Raw genomic sequence first — 24,748 nt, 5'->3', positions numbered from 1 at the left:
CTGACAAGATCATTGTGAGTCATTTGGTACATGCACTCCTGCATATTTTTTTAAAGTTTGCACCTTTTGCAGATCTTTAAAAACTATAAGGTCAGTCACTACAGAGGACCGCAAGAGTTCTGGTGTTGACAAAAAAAGAGAATACAGGTGTCCAAAATGTATATTTTGCAGCCATTAAAAATGTGTCATTCTAAACACACTACTATGTTTTGTTTTGATTTTTTTTTTTTTTACGTCAAAGCCGACTCAGTGCCATGTGCAGGTTTAACTCAGTTGGTAGAGCAGGTGCTTCTACACAGAGGCTGCAGTCTTTGATGAGCTGGTACTATTTGAATGTTTGGTGCCTGTCTTTCCCCATGTGCTCTACCAATTTCTTCCTCTAAAGAAGCAATACCCCAAAATGATTTTAAAAAGCCAACTCACTCTGCAATAGAGTGGTGCAGTCATGACGTTACTTTGTAGGCAAACCCGGAAGTTCGCATCGCATTGGTTCCCTCAGCATTGAGCCTATGGGATTTTTCAATGGGTTTTTGGATTACTGCTGAAAATAGGATCTGTGTCCAATAAAAGTTAATGAAACTTACAAGTTTAGCTCATAAAGATAATCTTCATAAATTGATCATATAAGCATCATATCTGGTTCGTTAATCTAACTGACAAAAGTAAAAAGCTAACGTCATGCTATATTGAACTAAAACATGGTCAACTGAATTTAACGTCATCACGCGCGGATACAAGCGAACAGCAGGCTCAGTTGCCACACTTTGGATGATGACATATAGTCTTCGCAACAAACACTGTAGTCCTTGTTAGCTGTCTTTTAGCAACCGCCTTTATTAAGACGTGAAAAGATACACAACTCAAAGGTGGGGCACATTTCAGATGTATTTTATGATGTAGGATAAAACGTTAAACTCTCTTGAGCTTGTGTTCACCACAGACCTTATTTCAGGCATTTAACTGAAAACTCATTCAAAAATCCCGTAGACTTTCAGACAAGGGAACTGGAAGTGTTAAAATGCTAACTCACTTCCGCATTTTAGGACTCATTCTTGCACCACTCTATACAAATGACTACCCGTTTACCAAAACGTCTGTTCATTATGGTTTCTTTTAAAAAGAGAACCCTGCATCAAGGTTTTTGGTTACAATCAAATCAAAAACAGAACTTGACGGGAGCCGAAGGTACAGGCAGTACTCCCACCCTCGTACATCTGCCTGTCGTCATCTCAGTATTCGCAGTCTTTCCCCAAACTGTCACCCAGCCGCCTGATGCCTATCCCTATGTTCACTCCACGCCTGGGATCCAACCTAGCACCAATATGCAATTTCACCAATCCGTGCTGACAGCGTTCATGTCGACCGCTCACAACCAATCCCTCCCCTCTCCTTCTGAAAACATCTGTGTGGTTAAAACGCGGTGTTCAGTCAGAGAGCTTTCACAGGTCATGAAAGGTAACAGAGGAGACAGGCGGGGCTGGGGCCCTGCATCCCGGCTAGACAAATCAGTGTAACAGCATATTGTAAGGTACAGACTAAGCACAGGGGGATATATCACCAGGACTGAGGCTGTGTTTATGGCTATGCCTGCCTTGGGAAGCCCCACGGCACTATCGGTGACCCCCACTGTAGATATCCTTACTAATGTGACCCCAGATTGCGTATCACAATCGGCATGAGAAAACTCCCACAGGCTACAGTTAGTCCTGGGCACTGGGGATCGCTGTCCTCAGCCCGCCTGAGTACAGACAGGATGTGGCAGCTTGGAGGCATTTAGTTAAAGGAGACGTACTTTAATGCTGCAGGCATGCATTTATGGAAGCCCTACTAGGGTAAAAGTGTATGACGTGCTGCAGCCTATAAACAAACAGCAAAAAAATGCAAGGTTGGAGAGAGAGAAAAAATACAGAGGATTAGCTTTACCTTGTTCCACAGCATCTAATCATTTATGATAGTCTGTGTACTCATTCTTATAATTAATTTGTTTTCTGGGACAGCTTTTTCTCAACAAATTGGGTTTAAAAATATCATCTGTTCTATTATATTAAGCACACACTGTGTGAAGGAAACAAGGAGATTCATGGGTATGTGCAAGGCAGCAAATAGCAATAAAAGCAGCACATTTGAAGCTCAGCTGATGCCTATATGCATAAAGAGTGCCCAGATGCTCAACACTTCATGTAAAGTAAGGCTGGTTGGTGTATTCATAGTAATCTAATAAATTCATCACTTTACAGAAATAGTGCTCTGTGTTAAATGAATAATTAAATGACAATTTACAGTATTTTTGACAGATTTGGCCATGATGATGACAAAAATTGTCAAATTATCAACTGACTTGGCACTTTTAGAACTCTTTAACGGAACATATGTAGCTTCGAACAAAAATGTGCGTGCAATCATTTCATTTAGACATCCAAAGGCATTTGATGCTGCTGATCTTTTAAGCTTTGCTACAAAGATGTTTTTAAAAATCCATGGTAACTGGCCTAGAACCTACATTCATAAAAGAATTCAATATTGTTTTTAATGATAATGAGTCTGAAAGAATTACTTCCCAGTATGCTGTTCCTCAAGGATCCATATAAAACCTTTATTATGCCTCACTCACTTAAACCATATTGCTTCAATATGGCAAATCTATAGCATATCTCCACTGTTACCCACTGTTTTAAATTGAGGACTCTTTTGACAAAAAATGTACTCCGTACCATGCATTTGAAAACCAGTAAACTGATAATTGATTGAAGTGGACTTCCTGGGTCCCGCTGTAAGTTACTAACAATGCATTATGGGATAGCTAACAGCATGATCCAAGGATGGCACTTTTAACAGCTTTTTTTCCCTCATTATGAGAAATTCATAACCTGACACCCTAGAGGGAATTTGTTTCACACTCAGCAGTGTTTCGTTTTCACTTTTCTATGAGTACCTGTTGACTCCTGATACTCATGTGAATGGAAACATGCATAAATTCACCTTTTTTTGTTGTATTTCTAAAAAAAATGTTTTATTGAGACACTAAAGTGAAACAGAACAATTTACAACAGTACAAAATGCAAATAAAATACTGGAATATATATCCTCCAATTAGTGGCCGATAACTCCAATCATATTTTAAGTAATGACCCTAAAGCAGATTTTCCATTTGTCTTTGCTATCACTGTCACTATCACATGCAATGACTTATTTAGTCTCGTTGAACAGTTTATTGATCTCATGTCGAGTCATGAACAGAAACTAAAGCTTCAAGTGTTGCTTGTGACCTGAAGTTTAGTAGTTCTCATTTGTGCTGCTTCATACTTTACCTCTTTAACATTAATTTGACAGTTTTAGGGACTTTAGTCCATATTAAGATTCAAAATAATTTTTAAAAAGCACATTTTTATAATAATACAGTATGACACTGTAGTAAAATACTTGTGGATTTAAAACTGTTATGGCATTAATCTGCCCATTCACACCAGGTCTAAAGACCTTGGACCAGTGGTGCAAAGTTGGAAGAGTAGGCTTTAGTGTGGACTTACTAGCAGCTGTCCCCCTCGTTCTACGTCTCTTGTGCATTTCACTGGAGTCTATAAATAAGGCCAATAAAATATGAATTTGATTTGTATTGCTGAAGACATCACCTCAAGCCTTGTCATCCAGGTGAGCTGTTACAAAGTGGGACCGCTGGGGAAGGAAAACAAAGCTTGTAGTGTGACACCTCGGCCCGGCTGTCACTCTCTATGGTGTCACACAAGCATACGCACTTGGACAGTATACGGTTAATAAGCCTAGTTTTGACTGACAGGTGACATTTCATTATGGAGAAATTGTAGAGGCAAGGGGCAAATTCAAACAGACACAACACACTCAATGTCACAACCAGGACAGACGGGACAGGGAAACTTTGCTGCAGGACCAAAGACTGAAACTCCAAACCTTGCACTGTCTGTTTGATTACATTTTTCAACAACTGCTTAACTCATTGAGTGCCAGCCCTTTTATAAAATGGAAAGTGGCTTCTGCCAGCATTTTTGGCCATTTTGAGTCATCTTTCAGGACCCACAGAATATTTTGTACTATGATTCTGAAAACACCAAATAGCTCAAATGAAAGAAGAAACTCTCTATTTCATCATGGAAAAAAAAAATGTTTGTTTGTAGCTTGTTCCGTTCTTGATTTATCTTAAGTTGAATAGAGGCTAGTTTCACCAAAAAGACCACATTTTTTCTAGAAAGCTGAGAAAAATGCATTTTTGTGAAAGAGAGTCTGTCAAGCAGAATAGTGATTTGAATGTTATAATTTTGCCTTCAATAACATAAAAGACATCTGAAAATTGTATTATGAATGTTATTTTATTGTAAAATAAATGACAATGCTTCCGGTCACTGTCATGCCATTCATACTCTGGAACTGGACGGCCTCCATGGGACCTCCTTATACGCCCACGTCCTCTCCTGCTTGTCGCTGTATGCATCCAGCTGGCGAGAGGCTGCCTTATTTCTCCGACGCATGGGGGAGACCTTGCGGCATTCTTTAGCCTATTAAACGGCCAAGGTAGATCAATAAAAGCGCCGATCCCTGGATTCGCTGTCGTTCAGTTTCGTGTCGGTTTCAGTGAGTAAGTGATTTCTCATGCAAAAGTTAAAGTTTCTTCCAGCGTCTAAGTTAGAACTTTTAGCTTAGATTACCTCCGTAAAGATCGCTCTGCTCTTTGACCCCAGGGTTTTCACCTCTGATGTTTGATCTACTGTCACTTCCGACTGTACTGTTCCGACTATGTATCCCAGAAGCCCCAAAATTACTCAAAGGAAGTGTGAGTGCGCCCCCTTGTGCCAGCCGCCGAAAAATCACTTTGACGTTTATACGTCAATGGCACTCAGTGAGTTGAAAAAGAAAAAAAAAAGTATGTTACAATGAACCTGCAGCATTGCTGGAGTTGAGGAAATTGCAGTTTAACTTAGAATGCAGGGATGTGCTCATATCCAATTGACCTGTCCTGATAGGCCGTCCTCACCATAGGGGGTTTTACCACTGCAGACTGTGCATCAAGAGATGAAAAGGCACAGGGAGTGCACATCAAATGTGAGGTAAACAACTGAAAAATGCTCAAATAATGAAGATGAGTATTTAGACTATAAATAAGATGCCTAAAGTTAATAAAATGGAATTAAAATAGAGTTTTATAAAATATCCATGAGTTAAACCTCGCCTCAAGACACATTAAACAAGGATATGAGAACTTCAAGTTGCCTATATAAAGTTTTCCCCACTGTGGATGCTGTACCCTTTTACTGATTTCATAAATCAATTATGTTCAATAAAATTGTTTTTTTTTTTCACACACAAAAAAACTCATCTTTAATGTCAAATTAAAAATCAATTCCTACAAAGTAATGTCAATTAATTAAAAGTAGGAACGGTTAAATGTGTGACTGTATGAATATTCAAGTCATAATTTAGTAAATGCACCTTTGGCTGCAATCACAGCGCTAAGTCTGCGTGGATAGGTCTAAATCAGGCTTGCATATCTGGACACTGCAATTTTACTCCATTCTTCTTTGCAAAACTGCTCCAGCTCTGTCAGGTTAAACAGGGATCAGGCATAAACAGCCACAAATTCTTTATTGTATTGAGGTCTGGGTTTTGACTCGGCCACTCCAAAACATTCACCTTGTTGTCTTTAAACCATTTCTTTGTAGCTTTCGCAGTATGCTGCAGGTCATTGTCCTGCTGGAAAATAAATGTTGGTTTGTATTGTTTGTTTTTGTTTTTTTTTTTGTTTATTGTTTTATCACAGTAACTTGTGCTGCTGCCTGTCTTGGCCAGGACACTCTTTTAAATGAGATTCTTAGTCTCAAAGAGCTTTTGGTTAAATAATTCTAAAATAAATACATAAATCTTTTTTTTTTTTTTTTTTTTTTTGAGCTGGTTGACTTTATGTATTTTTTTAACTCTTTAATCATGTAGCAAAGACTTGAGATAATAACTTCTAAAAAAAAAGTGCCAAAGAAGACTAGTATCTTATTTTTTAATGGTGCAAGAGAAAAGAAAAAAAATCCAGAGCAATCAATTTAGCCTTAATAATTTCTTTGAGTTTTTAAAAATAGGTAGCATATTGTCTACCTATGTCTATATTTATTGTGTGTAAAAGTACTACTGTGGAATAAATGGATTTCATTTTTTAGCATTTTATATCAAAATGCGTTATTTGTTTTTGTTTTGTTTCATATTTTTATCGTCTTTGAATATCTGTTTTATTTTATTTTGTAATATTTCTCACCCCCTGATGCAATGTCTCAACGCACTAGCATACTGTGATTCTATTGGCCAGCGTTTCTGTCCGTCGGTGAGGTAGGCGGGAGTTCAGAGTTTTACCCAATCAGATCGTACGCACACTGCACTGCCCCTCACTCACTCAGAAACATGGCGCTACGGGAGCTATCGTCGCTGGAGAAATATTTAGGATTAAAAAAGCCAAACAAGTACAGTACACAGGGAGATAAAAAGGTGACATTGCTAGTTTTCTTCTTTGAATTCCATTTCAGGCTTTTTCACCGCCATTTGATTTATGTAAAGCCTTTTAGTGCTAGTATTTAGCACACAGTAGCTAGCTAGATAACGCTAACACGCTAGTCATATGTGTCAAATAATGTTGTCATTCTACATGGTGTTTAAATGTTGTGTTGTCAGGTTAAAGTTTTTATCTTACCCCGCTGTTCGACAGACAACCCGAGAAACGCCGGGCAATAATTAACGGTGGTTATCTCACTGTAACAGCTCAGCAGTTTAGAAATAGCTCCATGCTTCACGCATGCCCGTCTACAGCAATGAAAGGAGGGGAGGAGTGACTGAACTCTAGTTTTTATCAGTGCAGAGGTATGACAGGAAAAGCTTAACTTTAAATGCATGTTTTTTTTAATCTTATGTACACATTTACTTCCCGTTAATCCGTTTAATTTCTGTAGAGTTGGCGGCGTATTGTTGTATGCATCCCTTATTATATAGCTCAATTCCCGAAACTACACATTTTCAACTACATGTAAAAACCAGTCCAAGTACTACACAGAGAAAAAATGTTAAAATGATTAAGGAATCAAGTGGACATTCTCCTTTCTTTAGTAGGATAAAGATGTATTATGTTTGAGGGAGGTGCAAATCTATCACAGATATTCAATGTTCTGTAATATAGTTTAACTTAAGTATGAAAATATGTGATAAATTCTCATGTCTTCTTGCTCTTTCCATCTCTCTGCTATCGTTCTGCCCTCCGTCTCTCACCTCTCCATGCAGGTTCCTGTGTTACAGAACAATAATGGACCTCCACTGGTGGGGCTGGTGACCATCGCCTGTCACCTGGTCAACGAAGCCAAACGCCCAGAGCTGCTGGGTGATTCTGCAGAGAGCCGGGCGGTGGTGCAGCAGTGGCTGGAGCACAGAGTCACAAAGCTAGATGCCTACACAAAGGATGACATCAAAGTCATTTTAAAGGTAGAAAAGATTATTTTAGAGAGAGTTTTAAGTATTTCCAACTAGTTTGTTTCCCACTTGCAGTGGTAGCAAGGGGAAAGGAGGTGATGTTACACACAAAACAGTTCCCTTATATTTAACAGTCTTCCAACACTTGAAATTTAACTCAATTATCTGATTTATTTCCAATTTTTCATACATATATTTCTCTAATCTACCTATTTAATCATATGGGATGAGTAAGATAAGTGACGTAGCATATTGTTTCCTGGGGTCACTAAAACAAACACCAAATCAAAGTTTCTGACTAACTTTAACTTTTGGTATAATCATTCAATTTGGCCTCCACTTATGTTTTCTGTACCATCATAGATTAGACTGCAAAAGTCAGCCTGGTATAGTCTTATATGATATTTTCTTGTCATTGCTGAGTTTTAATGTCTAATGTCTGGTTAACATTGACTGGCATCATTATCGTTAGTATCAATATGAACTATATTGTGTCTGATTGTATTACACATCATTATCAAGTTTCAAGTTTACCTTTGTCAAATTTTTGTCTGCCTTTTCCTATATAAACAACAACATTAAACTCTCGTCTTAGAAATAGGCTTCATCACCATATTTATAATGGCTGAGATTATTTTAAAGCATTACATTATTATTGAGCATTTCTAGTCCAATTTCTTCAGAAACTATATTCTCAGAGTTAATCAATTGTTCCTTGTTCCTAAACATATAAGTAGGTTTGTCTGCTGGCCTTCAGGTCGATTATCCACATACATTTACTCATAGATCTATCTTAGCTTGTAGTGCCTCTCCTCCCTCTGTGTGCTCTCTAACCATTCTCAGTTGAATGTTGACATTGACCTTCTAAAGACACACCCTGGTGAGCATCACTAGTTTATCCAGTGTTTCCCACAAATTGACTCTTCTTGGGTGTGCCACCCAGGTATATTCAAAGCTACTCTCTACCATTCACTTCATAAATAATCACCATTTGCAAGCATGAAAGAGGTATCCACAAGTAGAGACCGCCCGTAAATGCATAGATTGAAGTGCAAAGACTTTTTGCTGCCATTTTAATTTTTTCTGCAGCTCCCTCCTGCCGGTGTAATCTTTCCATCAGTGCTCTAAGATGGTGGTTGTGATTCCCTACCTCATCAACAAAAAGCCTCCACACCAAGGTTATTATAGTTGACCAAAACTAACTAAACAACAAACTAAAATTCAAAAATATTTTAAGTTAACTGAAACTAAATAAAACAAAGCTTTTCAAAAAAAACACACAAACTAACAAACTGTATAGTGTGCTTACAAAACTAACTAAAAAAATAAGAATAGAGACAACCTATCCTTAGTTTTTGTCTTTGACACAACCATACTGACTGTCACCTACACCCCTGTCTGGAGAGACTAAAACGGTCTGATTTGATTGGTTAAGACTTCACACAGTGGTAGTTTTATGTGTGGAGTTGTAATCAAACATCATCTTTGAATAAATTAAATGGTCAGTGTAGAGGAACATGTTTGAATATGTTTTTAAAAATGCATGATGTTCACTCAACCCTGTTATGCATCTGAAAAAAATGAAAACTAACACTGAAACTAATAAAAACTAAACTAAAATGAAGCATTTTTACAAAATGAAAACCAAACTAAACTAACAAACCAGCAGTAAAAACTAATTGAAACTAAACTGAAATTGAACACAGAAATTGAAAACCAAATAAGATTAAAAACTAATGAAAAATCTAAAACTATTATAACCTTGCTCCACACACCAAGATAACCAGCAATGACTATGGAATATTTGCACATGTTAAAAGTAGAGTGATGTTATCTGACCAGTTTTATACAAATTACTGCAGATGAAATCTTTCAAAAGAGCAGAAACATACAGAATAAGAGAAGGCAGGATGTCTATCCCTACCTCCCAAGTACAGTGCCATTATGAGGAAAACAGTCTGTACAATGTAATCGCTGTCAATTCTCCCTATCACTGGAGTAGTACTGTTCATATGATGTGTCCACAGTACATTGTGGATAAGACTTTCATCACTTTTAAAGCATCTTCACAGACGGGCAGTGCTGCTGCTGGAAACAGACCCACATTCTTCAGGGATTTACAATAAACGTGCTCATTACGCAGCGCCATGTTCATGACAGTAATTAAAGCAATATTGGTGCTATTTTTTTAATACCCCAGGATACAGCATTACCAGATTCATGCCCCTTCCTCATCCGAACATCATTTATATATTGGTATTGATATTGGTATTAGCTAAAATAAATTTGTAAATATCGGTGTATCTGACAGAGTTCAGTCTTGAAAAGTCTGGAATTGAACTTTTGAAATTTAAGACCATAAAATGTCTTATTAACAAGTATTATAGTATTATTTCTACTTAGGTCTTAAAATTAAAGGTAATTGGCTAAGTTGTGTCTATATGCAGTCTTCCTTTTCTCACTACATTTATTTGATTTTAATCATACTTTTTAAATGAATACCTGGGTATGTTATGATATGCATCTCTATATGTTATATTGATGGAAAACAGGCATTGAATGTGCCAGAAATTATCAAATTTGGGTGGTGATGAACAAAAACATCTTTGTCCTATACCATTTGAAATCTGATTAACAGTACATAAAACTAGAGAATTAAGCTCTGCGCCAAGCAGTCTTCACATGCCTTTTATTTTTGACCATTTGCACAGAAAATGGTATCAAATATTTCCAGCTCATGCCTTAAAAAGGTTTTAAAAAGTCTTTAATCTGATTCTTAAAAGTGTGTAGGAGCCCTGATCAGACACCAGCAGAACCCAAAGTCTGCTGATTCATGATTGATCAATTCAGCACAGACTATGAATGTACAACATACAGAAAGCAGAAGTATTCACATAGTGAAAATCACATCCCTGTGCACAGTTTCTACACTTAGAGTGTGATAATAGATGATAACACAACAGCATCTCAGTTTTCTTCTCCTTCTTCATCCCTGTCCATCAGCTTGAAAACAGTGTGTGGGTTTTCTTTTGTGTATATGTGTGTGTGTGTTTGTCTTTTTAAGGCAAAAGCGACAGGAATACAGACTGATGTATGGCCCTTCAGTGACATGGCCCCATGCGACAGAGAAAAATGCTTTAATGTGCCTGACGCCAGTCAGCGTGAAATGGATCACCAGCCACTGGTCTGCTGGACGCTAGGTGCCTCTTGGCACTGTCGTGTCAGTGTGAAGTGTTTGTGTATGTGCCTGCGCACACGCACATCTCAGCATGACACAGTGTTGTGGCATGGCTGAGGAATCATGCTGTGCGGCAGCATGTTATCTGGACAGGCCTCTTAAATATTTTAATGGTGCCACTTACAGAAGGAAGTCGCCCTGAGCAGATCAGTGGTGGTGCCCAGTGGCCCCCTGTCCTTTCTCACTGTTTTAGCTCTATCCTTAACACTCGTCTTATGAGCACACTAGTCATGTCCTATTAAGTTATCCAGGGATAAAAACTGTCAACTGCAGGAGTTCTTAAACTTAAGCACCCCTGGGTGCAGATAAGAAATTCATAGTTTTCAAGCTGAGGCTTGTTTCTGAAGTGAACATGGTGTCACTCTTGTACCCTGATGATAAACAAACGAGGCCAATCTGGTCATGAAGTAAGCTGGATGTAGGGATGGGGAAGACTGTTGCTCCTTTTTAAACCAGTTAGACTATGAATGTGTTATTTCCTGCTGCTGTGAATTGATTAATATTATTGATGAGTTATTTATACAGATAATCACATTTGGGTTTGTTCTGACTATGTCTGGAATTGATAGTTAATATTTATAATTATTTATCAGTCGTTTTATCTTTGAATCATGAAGGATCTGTTTAATTAAATGAAGTATCTTTAATCTAGAGTACAGCTATTTATGATTAATGTTGTTGCAGGTTTTTCTTAGTTTTAATGCTTCTTAAACCACCCAGGACCAGAATACAGGGAAAGTAAAATTCCCAGTCCTGCAGCTGTGTGTGGATCAATTATAAGAAGCAGAAAGTAATCCCTTTACCTTTATGATGGTGGCAATAACTGTCAGTAGCAGCTACAGTGCTGTGGAAAAAGTATTTACCCCGCCCTTATTTTATCAGCATTTTGTCATACTTAAATGTTTTAGAACATCTGACAAATTTGTGGTCTTAGACAAAGATAACCTGAGTAAAAAAAAAACACACGCATTTTTTAAATGATGATACATTTTTTAAGAGCAAAAAGCCATCCAGACCTACCTGGTGCTATGTGATGAAGTTAATTCATGAATTAGCTGTGATTATTACCGGGATATTACCTGATTCTACGTCTACTGAGGCTTGAGGTTAAAGATAAACTCGATTCCCTGCAGTTTGCATACAAAGAACACATTGGAGTGGATGATGCCATCCTCTTCATGCTTCATCGTGCCCTGTCTCATCTGGAGGAACCTGGAGTTTATGTGAGAATCATGTTCTTTGATTTTTTTCATATGCATTCAACTCCATCCAACCTATCATACTCAAAGACAAGCTCACGGAGATGGGAGTGGATCCTTCCTGTGTTTCTTCGATCACAGATTACCTAGCAGGAAGGCCACAGTTTGTCAGGCTGGGGAACTGTGTTTCTGGGACATTAATGAGCAGTACAGGGGCTCCACAAGGAACAGTCCTGGCTCCATTCCTGTTCACACTGTATACATCAGACTTCAGATACAGCACTGAGTCCTGCCACATCCAGAAATACTCGGATGACACTGCTATCGTGGCATGTATCAAAAATGGACAAGAAGCCGAATACAGGGATCCGATAAGTGCTTTCATTGACTGGTATCACAAAAACTGCCTCCTACTCAACACCTCAAAGACAAAGGAAATGATCATAGATTTCCGCAGATCCAAACCCCCTCTTCAGCCAGTGGACATCGAGGTGGTGACATCATATAAATATTTAGGTGTACACCTGGATAATAAGTTGGACTGGTCTAAAAACGTAGACTTCATCTACAAAAAGGGGCAGAGCCGCCTCTTTTGCCTGAGAAGACTCTGATGAAGACTCAAATGAAAAACAAAGTTATTGACATCTGTCAGTCTGGAAAAGGTTACCAAGCCACTTCTAAGGCTTTGGGGCACCAGTGAACCACAGTGAGAGCCATTGTCCACCAATGGAGAAAACTTGGAACAACGGTGAACCTTCCCAGGAGTGGCCGGCCTACCAAAATGACTCCCAAGGGGAGAATTCATCCAGGAGGTCACAAAAGAACCCACATCTAAAGAACTGCAGGCCTCACTGGCCTCAGTTAAGGTCAGTGTTCATGATCGAGCAAGAAGAGAGAGGCTGGGCAAAAACGGCATCCCCCAAAGAGTTCCAAGGCCAAAAAGAACACAACGGCTCATCTCACATTTGAATGCAAAGCATCCTGATGATCCCAGCGACTTATGGGAAATATTCTTTGGACTGAGCAGACATGGTGAACATTTTGGAGAGTTTTCGTCCCATTACATCTGGAGTAAAACTAACACAGCATTTCATTAAAAGAACATAAACAGTCAGGCATGGTGGTGGCAGTGTGATGGTCTGGGGCTGATTTTCCATTTCAGGACCTAGACGACTTGGCGTAATTGATGAAGAAATCCTGAAGGAGAATGTCTGGCCATCAAATCGTGACCTCATGCTCATGCTGGGTTATTCAGCAGGACTATGATCTGAAACACACCAGCAAGTCCACCTTTGAATGGCTTAAAAAACAAAATGAAGGTTTTAGAGTGGCCTAGTCAAAGTCCAGACCTAAACCCACTTGAGATGCTGGGGCATGACTTTTAAAAGGCTGTTCATGCTGGAAAACCCTCCATTGTGACTGAATTAAAACAATTCTGCAAGAAGATTGGACCAGAATTCCTCCATAGCAATGAGAAAGACTCATTCCTAGTTACTGCCAAAGCTTGAAAGACCAGAACAACCAGTTATTAGGTTTAGGGGGTAAATTACTTTTTCAAATAGGGCTTTTTTCCCCTCAATAAATAATTAAATCACATAAAAACTGCATGTTGTATCTAATCAGGTTATTCTCTAATGTTACATTTTTTTGATCATCTGAAAATTTAAATGGGACAAATCTGCAAAATAATAAACACCGTAAGTCAAAGTGTATCAATAGGTAAAAAGCATTAGATATGCAGTTTATTGCAGGATTACTATTATGATAGTATTATAAATAAACCTTATGCAGTGTTTTTTAATGATTTGTCATTCAATTTCTGTTCTTTTAGAAGGAACAGCTGATTTTCCAATGTGTCATGACAAGCCCGTAGCCAGGAGGATTCACAGAGTTAATCCAACAAAATAAAACAACCAAACAGAATCTGTACTGAGCATCTCTTTTGTGATGAATGCCATTTTAAGCTCAGAATACATTTTGAAAGTGTGGGGAGAAACTGAAGAAGGTCACAGTTTTAGGGAAAAAAGAACCTCCTACCCCCTAGGCTGACTGGCAGCCTGCATGACCCACCCAAAGGGCAAAAAAATAAGACTTTCAGCAAAAGATCTTGGACAGTTTTTCACATTTATTTGTGTTTTTGACAGAGTTGGCCCCCTAACTTTTCTAAATGTTACTACAAACTTTACCAGCTTTGTTTTATTTAAATGTAGTCATCACAGTGTTCACTCAGGGCAGGGACAGGTAGAACCTGGATCAGAGCTCCATATGCTGGGTGGGGGTGTCTGGAGAGCTGTCCCTCTTCTGATGCTCGACTGGGCTTCAGCTCCATGGCTGTAGGCTAAGAAAAGCAAGGATCTGATTGTGGAAGCAGAGGAAGTCTGCAGTCTTCATGCCTTGTTTGGCATCACCCACTCTTGCCGCACAATAACTTCATTTGCCCCCAAGATGCTCTGTGTGCATGGAGTGTTCCCTTCACACTATGTACAAGTGCTAAAGATGGTCCCTTCCCCTGGGACCAGCACTTCCATGCACGACTTTGCACACACAGACATGGACTGAGAAACACATCACGATGCCCAAGTTTAGGACGGCTTCATTAGATTTGCAGGCTGGAGTTGTATTCATTTGATAGTGGAGTAAACAAATAGCCTGTTTTGTAGAGCATCTGTGCTTAGTCCCCAGTCATGGGGAGAGATGCTGTACCCCCTCAGGTTACATATTATTCCTACCCACGTAACACAGCATGCAGGCACACACGCAAGCAAGGACCCAGACTGATGCACCTCACGCACCCACAAATATATAGGTTAACGAACCTGCTGTTATACTTCCTTTTACGTGTGAAGCATTCATATAATAGTTACATTTTGTGTAAAATATTTAACATAAATGTCTTACTATGCAGAGCTGCATATTTTCCCTACTTTGTCTTCATGTTAGTTTGTTTTTAATGCAAAAGAAGTGATAATAGGACAAACAACAGAGGCCTCATTAGAGATTCAAATGAGCATAGCCTTCTCCCTATTCTTTAATGTATTCATCTCTCATGCGAACACAAGCTTGTTTACATAGAAATGCATACCATACCGCATAAATTAATGACCTTATTTGCATAGCTTTTTATGCTCTGAAAATTATTCTTGCAGGATCTCAACCTCTACCTGGAAGACAAGGTCTTCCTGGCTGGAAACCAGTTCACCTTAGCTGATGTTTTCATCTACTTTGGGATCCATCCTCTCATAGTAAGTCATGACAAATTGTTTTCCTTTCTGCACCTTTAGGGGTCAGACAATTTTGTTTCACATGAGGAGGTTTTAACATTATTGATGCTTTTTAAGTATAATTAATCTTGGGTTTGCTTTAATGCAAAAACTGAAATGTATAGTAGTGGATTTTACTTGTGCATTAAAACTGGATCCATAGCATCACCTACAAGTCTTTTTGGAAAGCCACTGAACAAGGTTGGACTTACCTGCATGGAAGTTGGTACGCATGTGTACCATAGCCAGACGAACAAAAAACTGATTCATATAATTTTTGAAAACTGACAGCAAGTATGTTATCAACAGCTGAAGGCCAAATTTGGGTGTTTCTCAGTTGAATCACTGGAGCCATATTTTAGCTCAAGGATTATTGATTTGGTTTAAAAAGTGACCATTTCTGTGTTAAAGTGCATCTCAAAATATCTGAATATCATGGACAAGTTTATTTTTTGCTGTGATTTAATTCAAGAAGTAAAACCTCCATGTATTCTAGATTCATCATTACAAAGTGAGATATTGAAGACCTTTTGTTTTGTTTTTGATGATTACTGCTTACAGCTGATGGACATAAAAATTCTACTGTCTTAAAATATAAGAAAAATGTGTCCAATTTGCAGAGGTAGGGCCTTATGATTTTAATAGAATCACAGAATTGGCCAATAAAAATGGAATCTACTATTTAATGTGGAAATTGAATGACTTTGACTGAAATGCTGTGTTTTTTTTAGAGAGAGGAACGTATATCTAGGGAATATGTTCCGGGGGAACATTGAAGCGTAGCACAACTTGTGCCTCACTTCACAAACACTCACCCCGCCCCCTCCTAAACAAAACAAAGCATGTCAAAGCAGCTGCACGAAACACCGGCAAACATGACATAGCTCAACATGGGGCAGTACAGGGCGACATTATGTTGCACCTTCAAGAAAAGTCATCTGTGCTTTGATAATTATAATTTTATCATTATTAATTAATTATTATTATATGTTATAATACAGAAGGATGTCTTCATTTACATTATAAACATCAGTAAGGATGTGATTTTACATGTGGATGTGTCTTAAAATGTTGGAAATATGCATCGGACCCAGTGTGTAAGGTCCGAGTGCGTGACGTATTTTTGGATTATGGATCCAAAAATAACAGACCCACTGTGTAAAGACCTTTACACTAGTTAGAATTATTTTATATCAGGGTTATCCAAACAACATCTTCTGGGCCAACTGTGGCCCTTTTTAAATAAATTTAAGGTTATTTCTATTTAAATTTGTAAACATTTTATTCATTTACATAAATAGGACACTCTTTAATGGTAAAATTAGTGGAAAGGTTAAAAAAAATTAAATTCCAAAAAATTAAAATGGAAAAAATGGAATTTGGAAAAAAATAAAACGGAATTTGGCAAAAATTAAAATGAATTTCATAGGGCCCTACAAAGGTTTCCTGAGCCTCCATGCTCTCACTCTGGTTCTGTACACACAACTGCAATCATGGGGAAGACTGCTGACACATTTAAAAGTGCACTTCCTCATTCACGTTGGAAACAGTCCCAGATTACCCATGTGTGTTGGAAGCGACAGTAGAGCACATGCAGATCCAGGGACTGATTCTGCGGCTTACGTATTGGAGCAACTTTTATTCATGATTTTACATTTAAAAGTAAATGCTTTTCAAGTAGTGGTGTTGTACTCTTGTGGGTAAAAAATAACATCGTACACTTTGAAAGATACTCAGAAGCAGCACTCACCTCTGTTATGAGTAAAGTTTAGTGTTAATGGAGCCGATTGTAGCATGCATCAATTTGAATAGAGCAAATCGACCCAGACGGGAAGATGCACTCGGACATGCACAAGCATCCGGTCGATTTAAAAATAAAACGCCAGATGCAGCCTGACAATAGCTTATCCTGTCCCTATATCAACATTACATCAAAACAGGAAGTAAATTAACAGCAAATATACCTCGGGCAAGGTAGCTTGTTATTTGTATCTAATTCCTGAACAAACTTGTGACAGAGCTGCCCTCTGTTGTGCTTTACAAACGGATGCTTTGGGCAAGCGTAATGTAGTGGTGCAGACATAAAGCTGCAGACTCAGACCCTGTAGAAATTACTGGTTAGGTTTGTAACCTTTAGAAGATTTGCTGTCTGATTACAATTTCAATCAATTTCTGTGTCTTTCATAATTTTTGGGAGTTTAGATAAACCAACCAAAATGAACAGACAGGGAAAAGAATATCGTGAGTTTTCCAAAGTTATGTGGGGGATTGCCTATTCTGGGGTAAACGTGATTGATTGGTTTTGCCTCAGTGCATTTACAAAGGACTCTCTCACCCATCCATCCTTCCTTTTCCCTCCCTATCAGTGCTCACTTCAGTCAAACCACAACTTTAATAAGCAATTTGTCACTGTGCATAACACACAATCAGACCAGTCATATGGCCAAAGGCCGTCGAGAGCAAGTTGGCAATAAACACACGGGTTATAAACACATTCTCACTTCTTGTTATAAAGTGATGTGGCACAAAGTGATATCTTTAGCCTCGGACCAGGAACAAGCAAGTTTGTTATGCCTTCCAGGATTAAAAAAAAGTGATTCCCGAAATGGGAAAGATGCAATGAGAGGGAGGGAGGGAGAGATCACATGTTGAGAGATGTCAGTGGTTGTGGCGGAGATGGAAGGTTGCCTCCCGCCACCAGGCAGAGGAGCGTCACTTTGGTTTGCAATCAGTGTGCTTTTTAACCTCGGGGACCAGGGGTCAGCTAGCCCAACCCTTAACCAGCGCCTGTCCTGATGTTCAATTCATGGAAAACAACATTACACAAACATTAAACCTGACTGATGCTAGAATGGTTTTAGGCAGGATTGTTGTCTGTGCTGGGGATTTCCATATTCCACTTAATTAGATGATGAAAAAGGAAACGCCTAATAAGATTTTTGGTCCAAGGACATCCTGGTGCATTCTGGTGCTGTTCTCTTTTTAACTTTGCCACCTGCATTATGCAATAACTGGACAATATGTCTGTTTGGCACCACTTGTCAAGCTAAGGCAGTTCTTCGAATGCAATAATAGGCTTTGCCTTACAGTGATTTTTTTTTTTTTCTTTTTTCATTATACGGGGAACTGCAACTTGATGTGACTTTTTCAGACCCCCACAGACGCCTTTTCTGAGTTGAACTCTCAAAAAAAAGATCCATGAAGGCCTGATAGTTTCATAGTTAAATCAAATTAAGGCCACATAAGCATCTTCTATGTAAGCGTATATTATTATATACAAGTATTCACTGATATTAGAGAATCTGTATCTAAGTTTGAATTTCAAATTTATCACTAAATTAACTTTAATTGATTTAATAATTCAGTCATGGTCAATATAATTTTGCTTTTTTAACAAAAAAAAAATGACTTGCGACCAGTCTAAATTTTCCATTTATTAAAATCAAATAAAAATAAGAATTCATCACTATAACATCATATGCCCCATATTTAACCTTATTTGAATCTCATAACATGAATAAACTACAAAAATGAACTATCTGCCACATTAATAGGCCCCTGTGTAAAGTATGAAGGGCTGATATAGAGCAGAAATGTATGTTGAAGTCCACATGTGTGTAAATAAGTTTAAGAAAAAAAATCTAAAATGGGAATGCAGGCCAAACATTTTGATCATTATTATAAAGGGTTGCGGACTGTTAATTTTGGCAGCTTTTTTAAATTTTATTCTTGGTCTTTAGTTTTTGTCTAAAGACTAAGACTAAAATCAGTAGAAATTACTAAAATGGACTAAAACTTAAAGACATTTTAGTCTAGTTTTAGTCCATAAAAATTCCTCACATTTTAGTCTTTACTTTTAGTCCAAGCATTTATTTTGTTGCCTAAATCTGGTACCAAGTCATGGTAGTGTGTTCTAGGCACTCTGCCAATCCTGGGGTCCCTGCTTTTCACAGCTGAGAGACAGAAGAGATACAGCTGAATTGTTTTTTGACAGATTTACCACCAGTAGTGAAATGACATGGATTTTGAATGTCTAACAAAGACTACATTACATTTTAGTCTAGTTTTAGTCATCTTGACAAAAAATAAACTTACTTTTTGTCAGTTTTAGTCATCACAGATCTATTTTTGTTAGTCTTAGTCTAGTTTTTGTCATGGAAAAAAAGGCTGTTGAAGAATAGTTTGTCATAGTTTTAGTCGATTGAAATTAACACTGCAGAAAAAGTCCATATTGGTGCTTTAGAGTGTTCTGAGGATTTGAGGAAATAAAAACGTTTGGCACTGAAAATGTTTGCTGTTTTAAATCAACATGTTTTAACACAAATGTTCATAGTTGTGTTCCTAATTCAAAGCTAATTTCAGTCTTTGTTGTTTTTATTAAAGAGATATTTTATCAAATACAGAGACCTGTCTATAATTTGATTGCAGAAACGCTTTTTCTCTGTAACTATGTGAAATTTTTACATAAAATCACCTGATATCGATCCTGGGCCCCATATGTCGTGGCAGATTTTGTGATATCAGTAAATAATGTATCGTTGTCCAAAATATCGATATTGCATCATATCGGGAGGAAACTGGTGATTTACACCCCTAGTATTTAGTAGATTCACTTTCAGCTGCAATCACTGCACTGAGTCAATGTGGATAGGTCTCAATCAGGCTTGCACATCTGGACACTGAAATTTTACTCCATCTTTGCAAAACTGCTCAAGCTCTGTCAGGTTGCTGAGGGACCAGGCATAAAACATCCCTTTTCAAGTAGAGCCACAAGTTCTAAATTGGATTGAGGTCTGGGCTTTGGCTTGGCCACTTTAGAACATTCACCTTGTTGTCCTTAAACCATTTCCATGTGACCTTCTCTGTATGTTTCAGCTCATAGTCTCGCTGGAAAACAAATCTTCTTCCAAGCCGTAGTTCTCTTACAGATTGAATAAGGTTGTCCCCCAGGATTTATATGTACTTTCAATGTTCATTTGTAAGTGTCTGTATTGTTTTTCTGCATTGTACTGTTTCTTTGAGTTTTATGAAAAGTGCTTTATAAATAAAATGTATTATTATTGTTATTATTAGAATTTGCCACGTTCATTTTACCTTTTATCTTTATAAGCCTTCCAGGGTTGACTGGAAGCATCCCAACATCATGATGCTGCCAGTGGGGATGGTGTATTTGTAGTAATGTGCAGTGTTTGCTGTCTGCAAAACATAGCATGTTGTCTGGCAGCCAAAAAGCACCATTTTGGTTATATCAGACCGAAGAAGAAGAATTTTCTTCCTCTTGACCATGGAGTCTCCCACAGGCCTTTGAAGAGCTCTAGTCCAGAGTTAACCTGAGTTTTCTTCAACAGTGGTTTTCTCTTTGCCACTCTCCTATAAAGCTCTGACTGGTGAAGAAACCGAGCAACAGTTGTTGTATGCAGAGTCTCTCCCATCTCAGCTGCTGAAGCTGAGATGGGAGAGAAAAGTAGTAGTCACAGGTGTCTTGGTGGCCTCTCTCACTGGTCTCCTTCTTACATTCAGTTTGTGAAGATGGTCCGATATTAACCTTTTCTCTGAGTTGCTTGGAGTGGTCTTTTGTCTTCATGGTGTAATGGTAGCCAGGAATACTGAACAGCCAGTGACTGGACCTTCCAGACACAGGTGTCTTTATGCTACAATCATTTGAGACACATTTACTTCACTCAGGTGATCCCCATTTTACTAATTGTGAGACTACTAAGTGCACCAGTTGGTATCTCTGTTGAATTAGGTCAGTCACTTAAAAGGGAGTGAATATTTATGCCGTCACTTATTTAACATTACATATTTTATAATTTATTTGGCCTTACTTTGTAAAAATCCGTTTTTGTCAACAAAAGCCAAATTGTATTGACCATGATTGATTTATAAGATCAATGAAAGGGTACAACATCCAAGGAGATGAATACTTTTACAGGCACAGTAAATACCATGAAAAATGTTTGTGTGTAGCTACTGTATCATGTTGTTAATATTGTGCAACCCCAGTTTCATCTCATGTAGGGCTGCAGCGATTTTGTAATCGCGTACTCTATCAATTCTTCTGGTGAATAATCAAGTACTCTAACAAGAAATACTGCATTTTTTCAAGAGTAGTAGTACTAGAAAAATGATAAAATAAGCTGGGTCCCTTAAATGAACTACTTCTATATTGAAAATTGGTATTAACAGGTTCTCTAAAGAAAATCTATTTGACAACGTGCAATGAAGTCTGGATGGCAATTTCCTAGGGGTGTGAATCTCGCCTTCTCAAGACGGTTTGTTTCGAATCTTGATTTACAGACTATGATTCTATTCACTGACGATTCATTGAACTACAGAACGATTCGGTCCGATTCGATCCAGTACAATCTGATTATAGAATCAAAATAACAAAAAAGGGAAAAACAAGATAATTTCATAATAATCTTAAGTTTATTTGATCTTATTTATTAAACAGACTAAATGCCAGGCCTCCTGTGCTAACATTCTGAAATTATGTTTAAGAAAGTTTTCATCACACCCAGACACCCAGGCGCCCGGGTGTCTTACTTTGACATTAAATTGGCAGATAAATATTAAAATGAGATTTTACTATTACATTTTTGTCCTTCTGTACTTGTAACTACCTTAGCATTATTAATCCCAATAACAGTGCAAACTAAATATCAAATTTTCCCAAGAAGCACAAATTAAAACAAATTTAAAGTTACAAGGAGATTTGGACAGACAGAGCTCTGTGTGTCTGCTAGTACAGGAGAACAAGGGGTTAAAATAGTATTGAAAACAGTCAAATTAAAACAGCTTTCTACACATTTTTTCCTTTCATAATTCCTTTTAATGTGAGTATTCAGTCTTCATGTAGCAAAAACATCATTATTTCTTTTGTCTGTGTATCTGACCGTTCTTGATTGTTTTCATTCGCGGGTTGCGCTAGATTGTAGACGCTGAGCCAGAGCATGGCGGAACAGGCTATGAAAACAAGCTGCAGAGCCTCATGAACCGACCTCTAATGTTAAACCCGGTCCAAAGACTGGTTCGTCCCACATTTTTACCAGTCCAGGGCTCTGCAGACAAATGACGTCAAGATTGGTTAATCGATCCATATCGGATTATCTTTACACCACTACAATTTACATTTATTATAGTTAAAAGGATAGGAAGTTCTACAAAAAATCCTTCATTCCCTCTGCAATAACCACCCTGAACAATATGAAATGAGTTTGTTTTGGTCAGTTCACACAGTACTTGTTTTTTTATCAGCTGTTGCTTTGAATATCCCCGTAACTATGATTGTTTTTGGTTTTAAATGTGATTTTAATGTGTGTTCTTATGTTGTTTGAGCCTTGTCAAAGAAGAATTTCTACCACTTCTCAGACAGACAATAAAGTTTAACTATCTATATCTTGAGGCAGATAATTTGCCTAAAGGAATTTATTTAATCGAATCACTCGAATAATTCGAGGAATTGTTTCAGCCTTCATCTCAGGTATCCTGTTTTCATGATGATAGGAAACTAAATTGAATATGAAACCTGATTAACTGTCCAGCGGTACTGGAAAGGCACTGTTTAGTTACTATGATCATTAAAATGATGCTCTTCATCTTTCAAATCCAGCAGCCTTTACCTTAAAATGTTGATTATTGATTTGTCAGTGTGAACTAATTTCACCTTCTGTTGTTTTCAGTGTTTTTATTTACATGAACCCCTCCTCTCTCTCTCAGGTGGAAATGACAGTCCAGGAGAAGGAGCAGTATTTGAACGTGACACGATGGTTCGATCATATTCAGCACCATCCCGGTGTCCGACACCACCTCCCTCCTGTAGTTGTTCTGAGGAACAGAATTTACACTGGCAGGCACCACTGAGAGCTGACCCAACCCAGCCGTACCAAGCCTGAATCACCACAAGTTCGACTGTCATCAACATCACTTCGAGGATAGCTCCTAACTCTGTTTTTGTTGTTTTTAAAGATCATGATTCCTGCCTTAATGTTTGGTCCTTTTCCTTAACTCCTCCTCTTTGCTCTTTGGGTTTGAAGAAAGTTCATGTTTCCACTTGGAAAATCAGTAACGTCATGAAAGGTCTTAATCTAATTTAAGTGTTGAAGATACTGAGGCTTCATTGAGGGGAATGGTTGCTAATAAAAGTTGAGTTCAGTTTATGTTCTTTAAAAATGTCAGTGTTTTTAATAATGATAATATCTACAACCAGTGATGGCTGTTGGCTTAAACAAGAGCTGGGAGAGGGACAAAGGAGATATCAAGCCTTAAATCTGCTAACACTATTAATAATGCTAGCTATTTTAACTACAAACCCCAATTACAGAAAAGTTGGAACATTGTGTATAACATGATTTAAATCAACACAGTGATTTTAATTTTTGGAAATGTAAACATGCTTTTTGATTCATGCATTTTCTATAAAAGTTGGAACAGGACTTGATTTTATGCAGAGTTTTGATAAGATAAACACACAAAAGCAAGGAAAGAAGGATTTTTTCAAATTCTAGAAAAGATTTACACTTGAACGTTTGCATGATGTGTAAAGCATTATAAAAATATATTAAACTGTTTTTTTGAAACAGATTTCAGATCAAAGAAATTTAGCAATTCTGCAATTTCTGCTGTAGAAAATATTTCATTTTAATTTAAATTTCAATGAATTACCCGGCCTTGTTACTTACAGAGATTTCTCCAGATATTCTGAATCCTTTGAAGATACTATGGACTATAGATGGTGAAATTTGAGATTCCTGCAAATTGTGTGTCAAGGAGCATTGTTCATAAATTGTCGGTGTAGGGATGTGCTCAGTTATCTGGTTAAATTTGTAGATCAAATTTGCAGGCGCAAGATTTCTCAGTTGGTCAAACTAATTATTACTCATTATTTAAAAAAAAAAAAAAAACAGGCCTAAAATCCCAGTTAGATTCTCTTATAAAGCTGTAATGAAGCCTCCCACCACTATTAACTGCTGTAGCTTCAGTTAATGACTGCTGCCTTCCTGGCAGAGCTTTCCCCCAGCACTTAGCCAGATGTAAAATGAGAAGTTCAGCGATTAGCATGTCAAAAGAACAGAGCAGTGTGACAGTTTTTTGTTTGTTTTTTTTTTGAAGGAAAACATGGAAATGAAGTTGCTCAGCAGGCTGCTGAGGGATATTCTCATGTCAACTAAAGTGACGAGTAACAACATTAAGCTCCTCTGCAAAGAGGAGCTAACTGCTAACTTAAGCCCCACTCTACACGGCATAGCAGACTCACATCATCCACACTGACACAAAGGCTGTGTGATTAATTTGACTGATCTCTGAGCATTTTATGCTCTTTAGGCCAGTTGGTTAAAATGAATATAAATGGGCATTAAGTTGAATAGGGAAATTGATGCCTGAGGACATTCTTAGTTGGGTGTTTCTGCCCAGCAAAAGTGGAGAATCATAGCCGTTTGCACGTTCAACATGTCTCTGCTTTATTCAGTTGATTTAGGTTGGAAAGGATTTGTTTTTATTCATGATACACACAATATCCCAACTTTTTTGGAAATAAGGTTTTTATAACCATGAGGTTAAAATAGGAGACAGTTATATTGGTT

At 37.9% G+C, this 24,748-nt stretch overlaps 1 protein-coding gene across 1 annotated transcript; it reads left to right on the top strand.

Moving 5' to 3' along the window:
* The first annotated feature begins 6,377 nt into the window (after positions 1–6,377).
* On the top strand, positions 6,378–23,323 carry eef1e1 (eukaryotic translation elongation factor 1 epsilon 1). Its single transcript, XM_041814459.1, has 4 exons — positions 6,378–6,495; positions 7,279–7,476; positions 15,048–15,143; positions 22,884–23,323. The coding sequence occupies exons 1-4, from the start codon at positions 6,412–6,414 to the stop codon at positions 23,025–23,027; spliced, it is 522 nt and encodes a 173-aa protein (XP_041670393.1). The 5' UTR covers positions 6,378–6,411; the 3' UTR covers positions 23,028–23,323.
* The last annotated feature ends 1,425 nt before the right edge of the window (positions 23,324–24,748 follow it).

This window comes from Cheilinus undulatus, linkage group 19 (genome assembly GCF_018320785.1).
Source record: "Cheilinus undulatus linkage group 19, ASM1832078v1, whole genome shotgun sequence".
Classification (NCBI taxonomy): Eukaryota; Metazoa; Chordata; class Actinopteri; order Labriformes; family Labridae; genus Cheilinus; species Cheilinus undulatus.
This window is presented reverse-complemented; position numbering and strand designations above follow the sequence as displayed.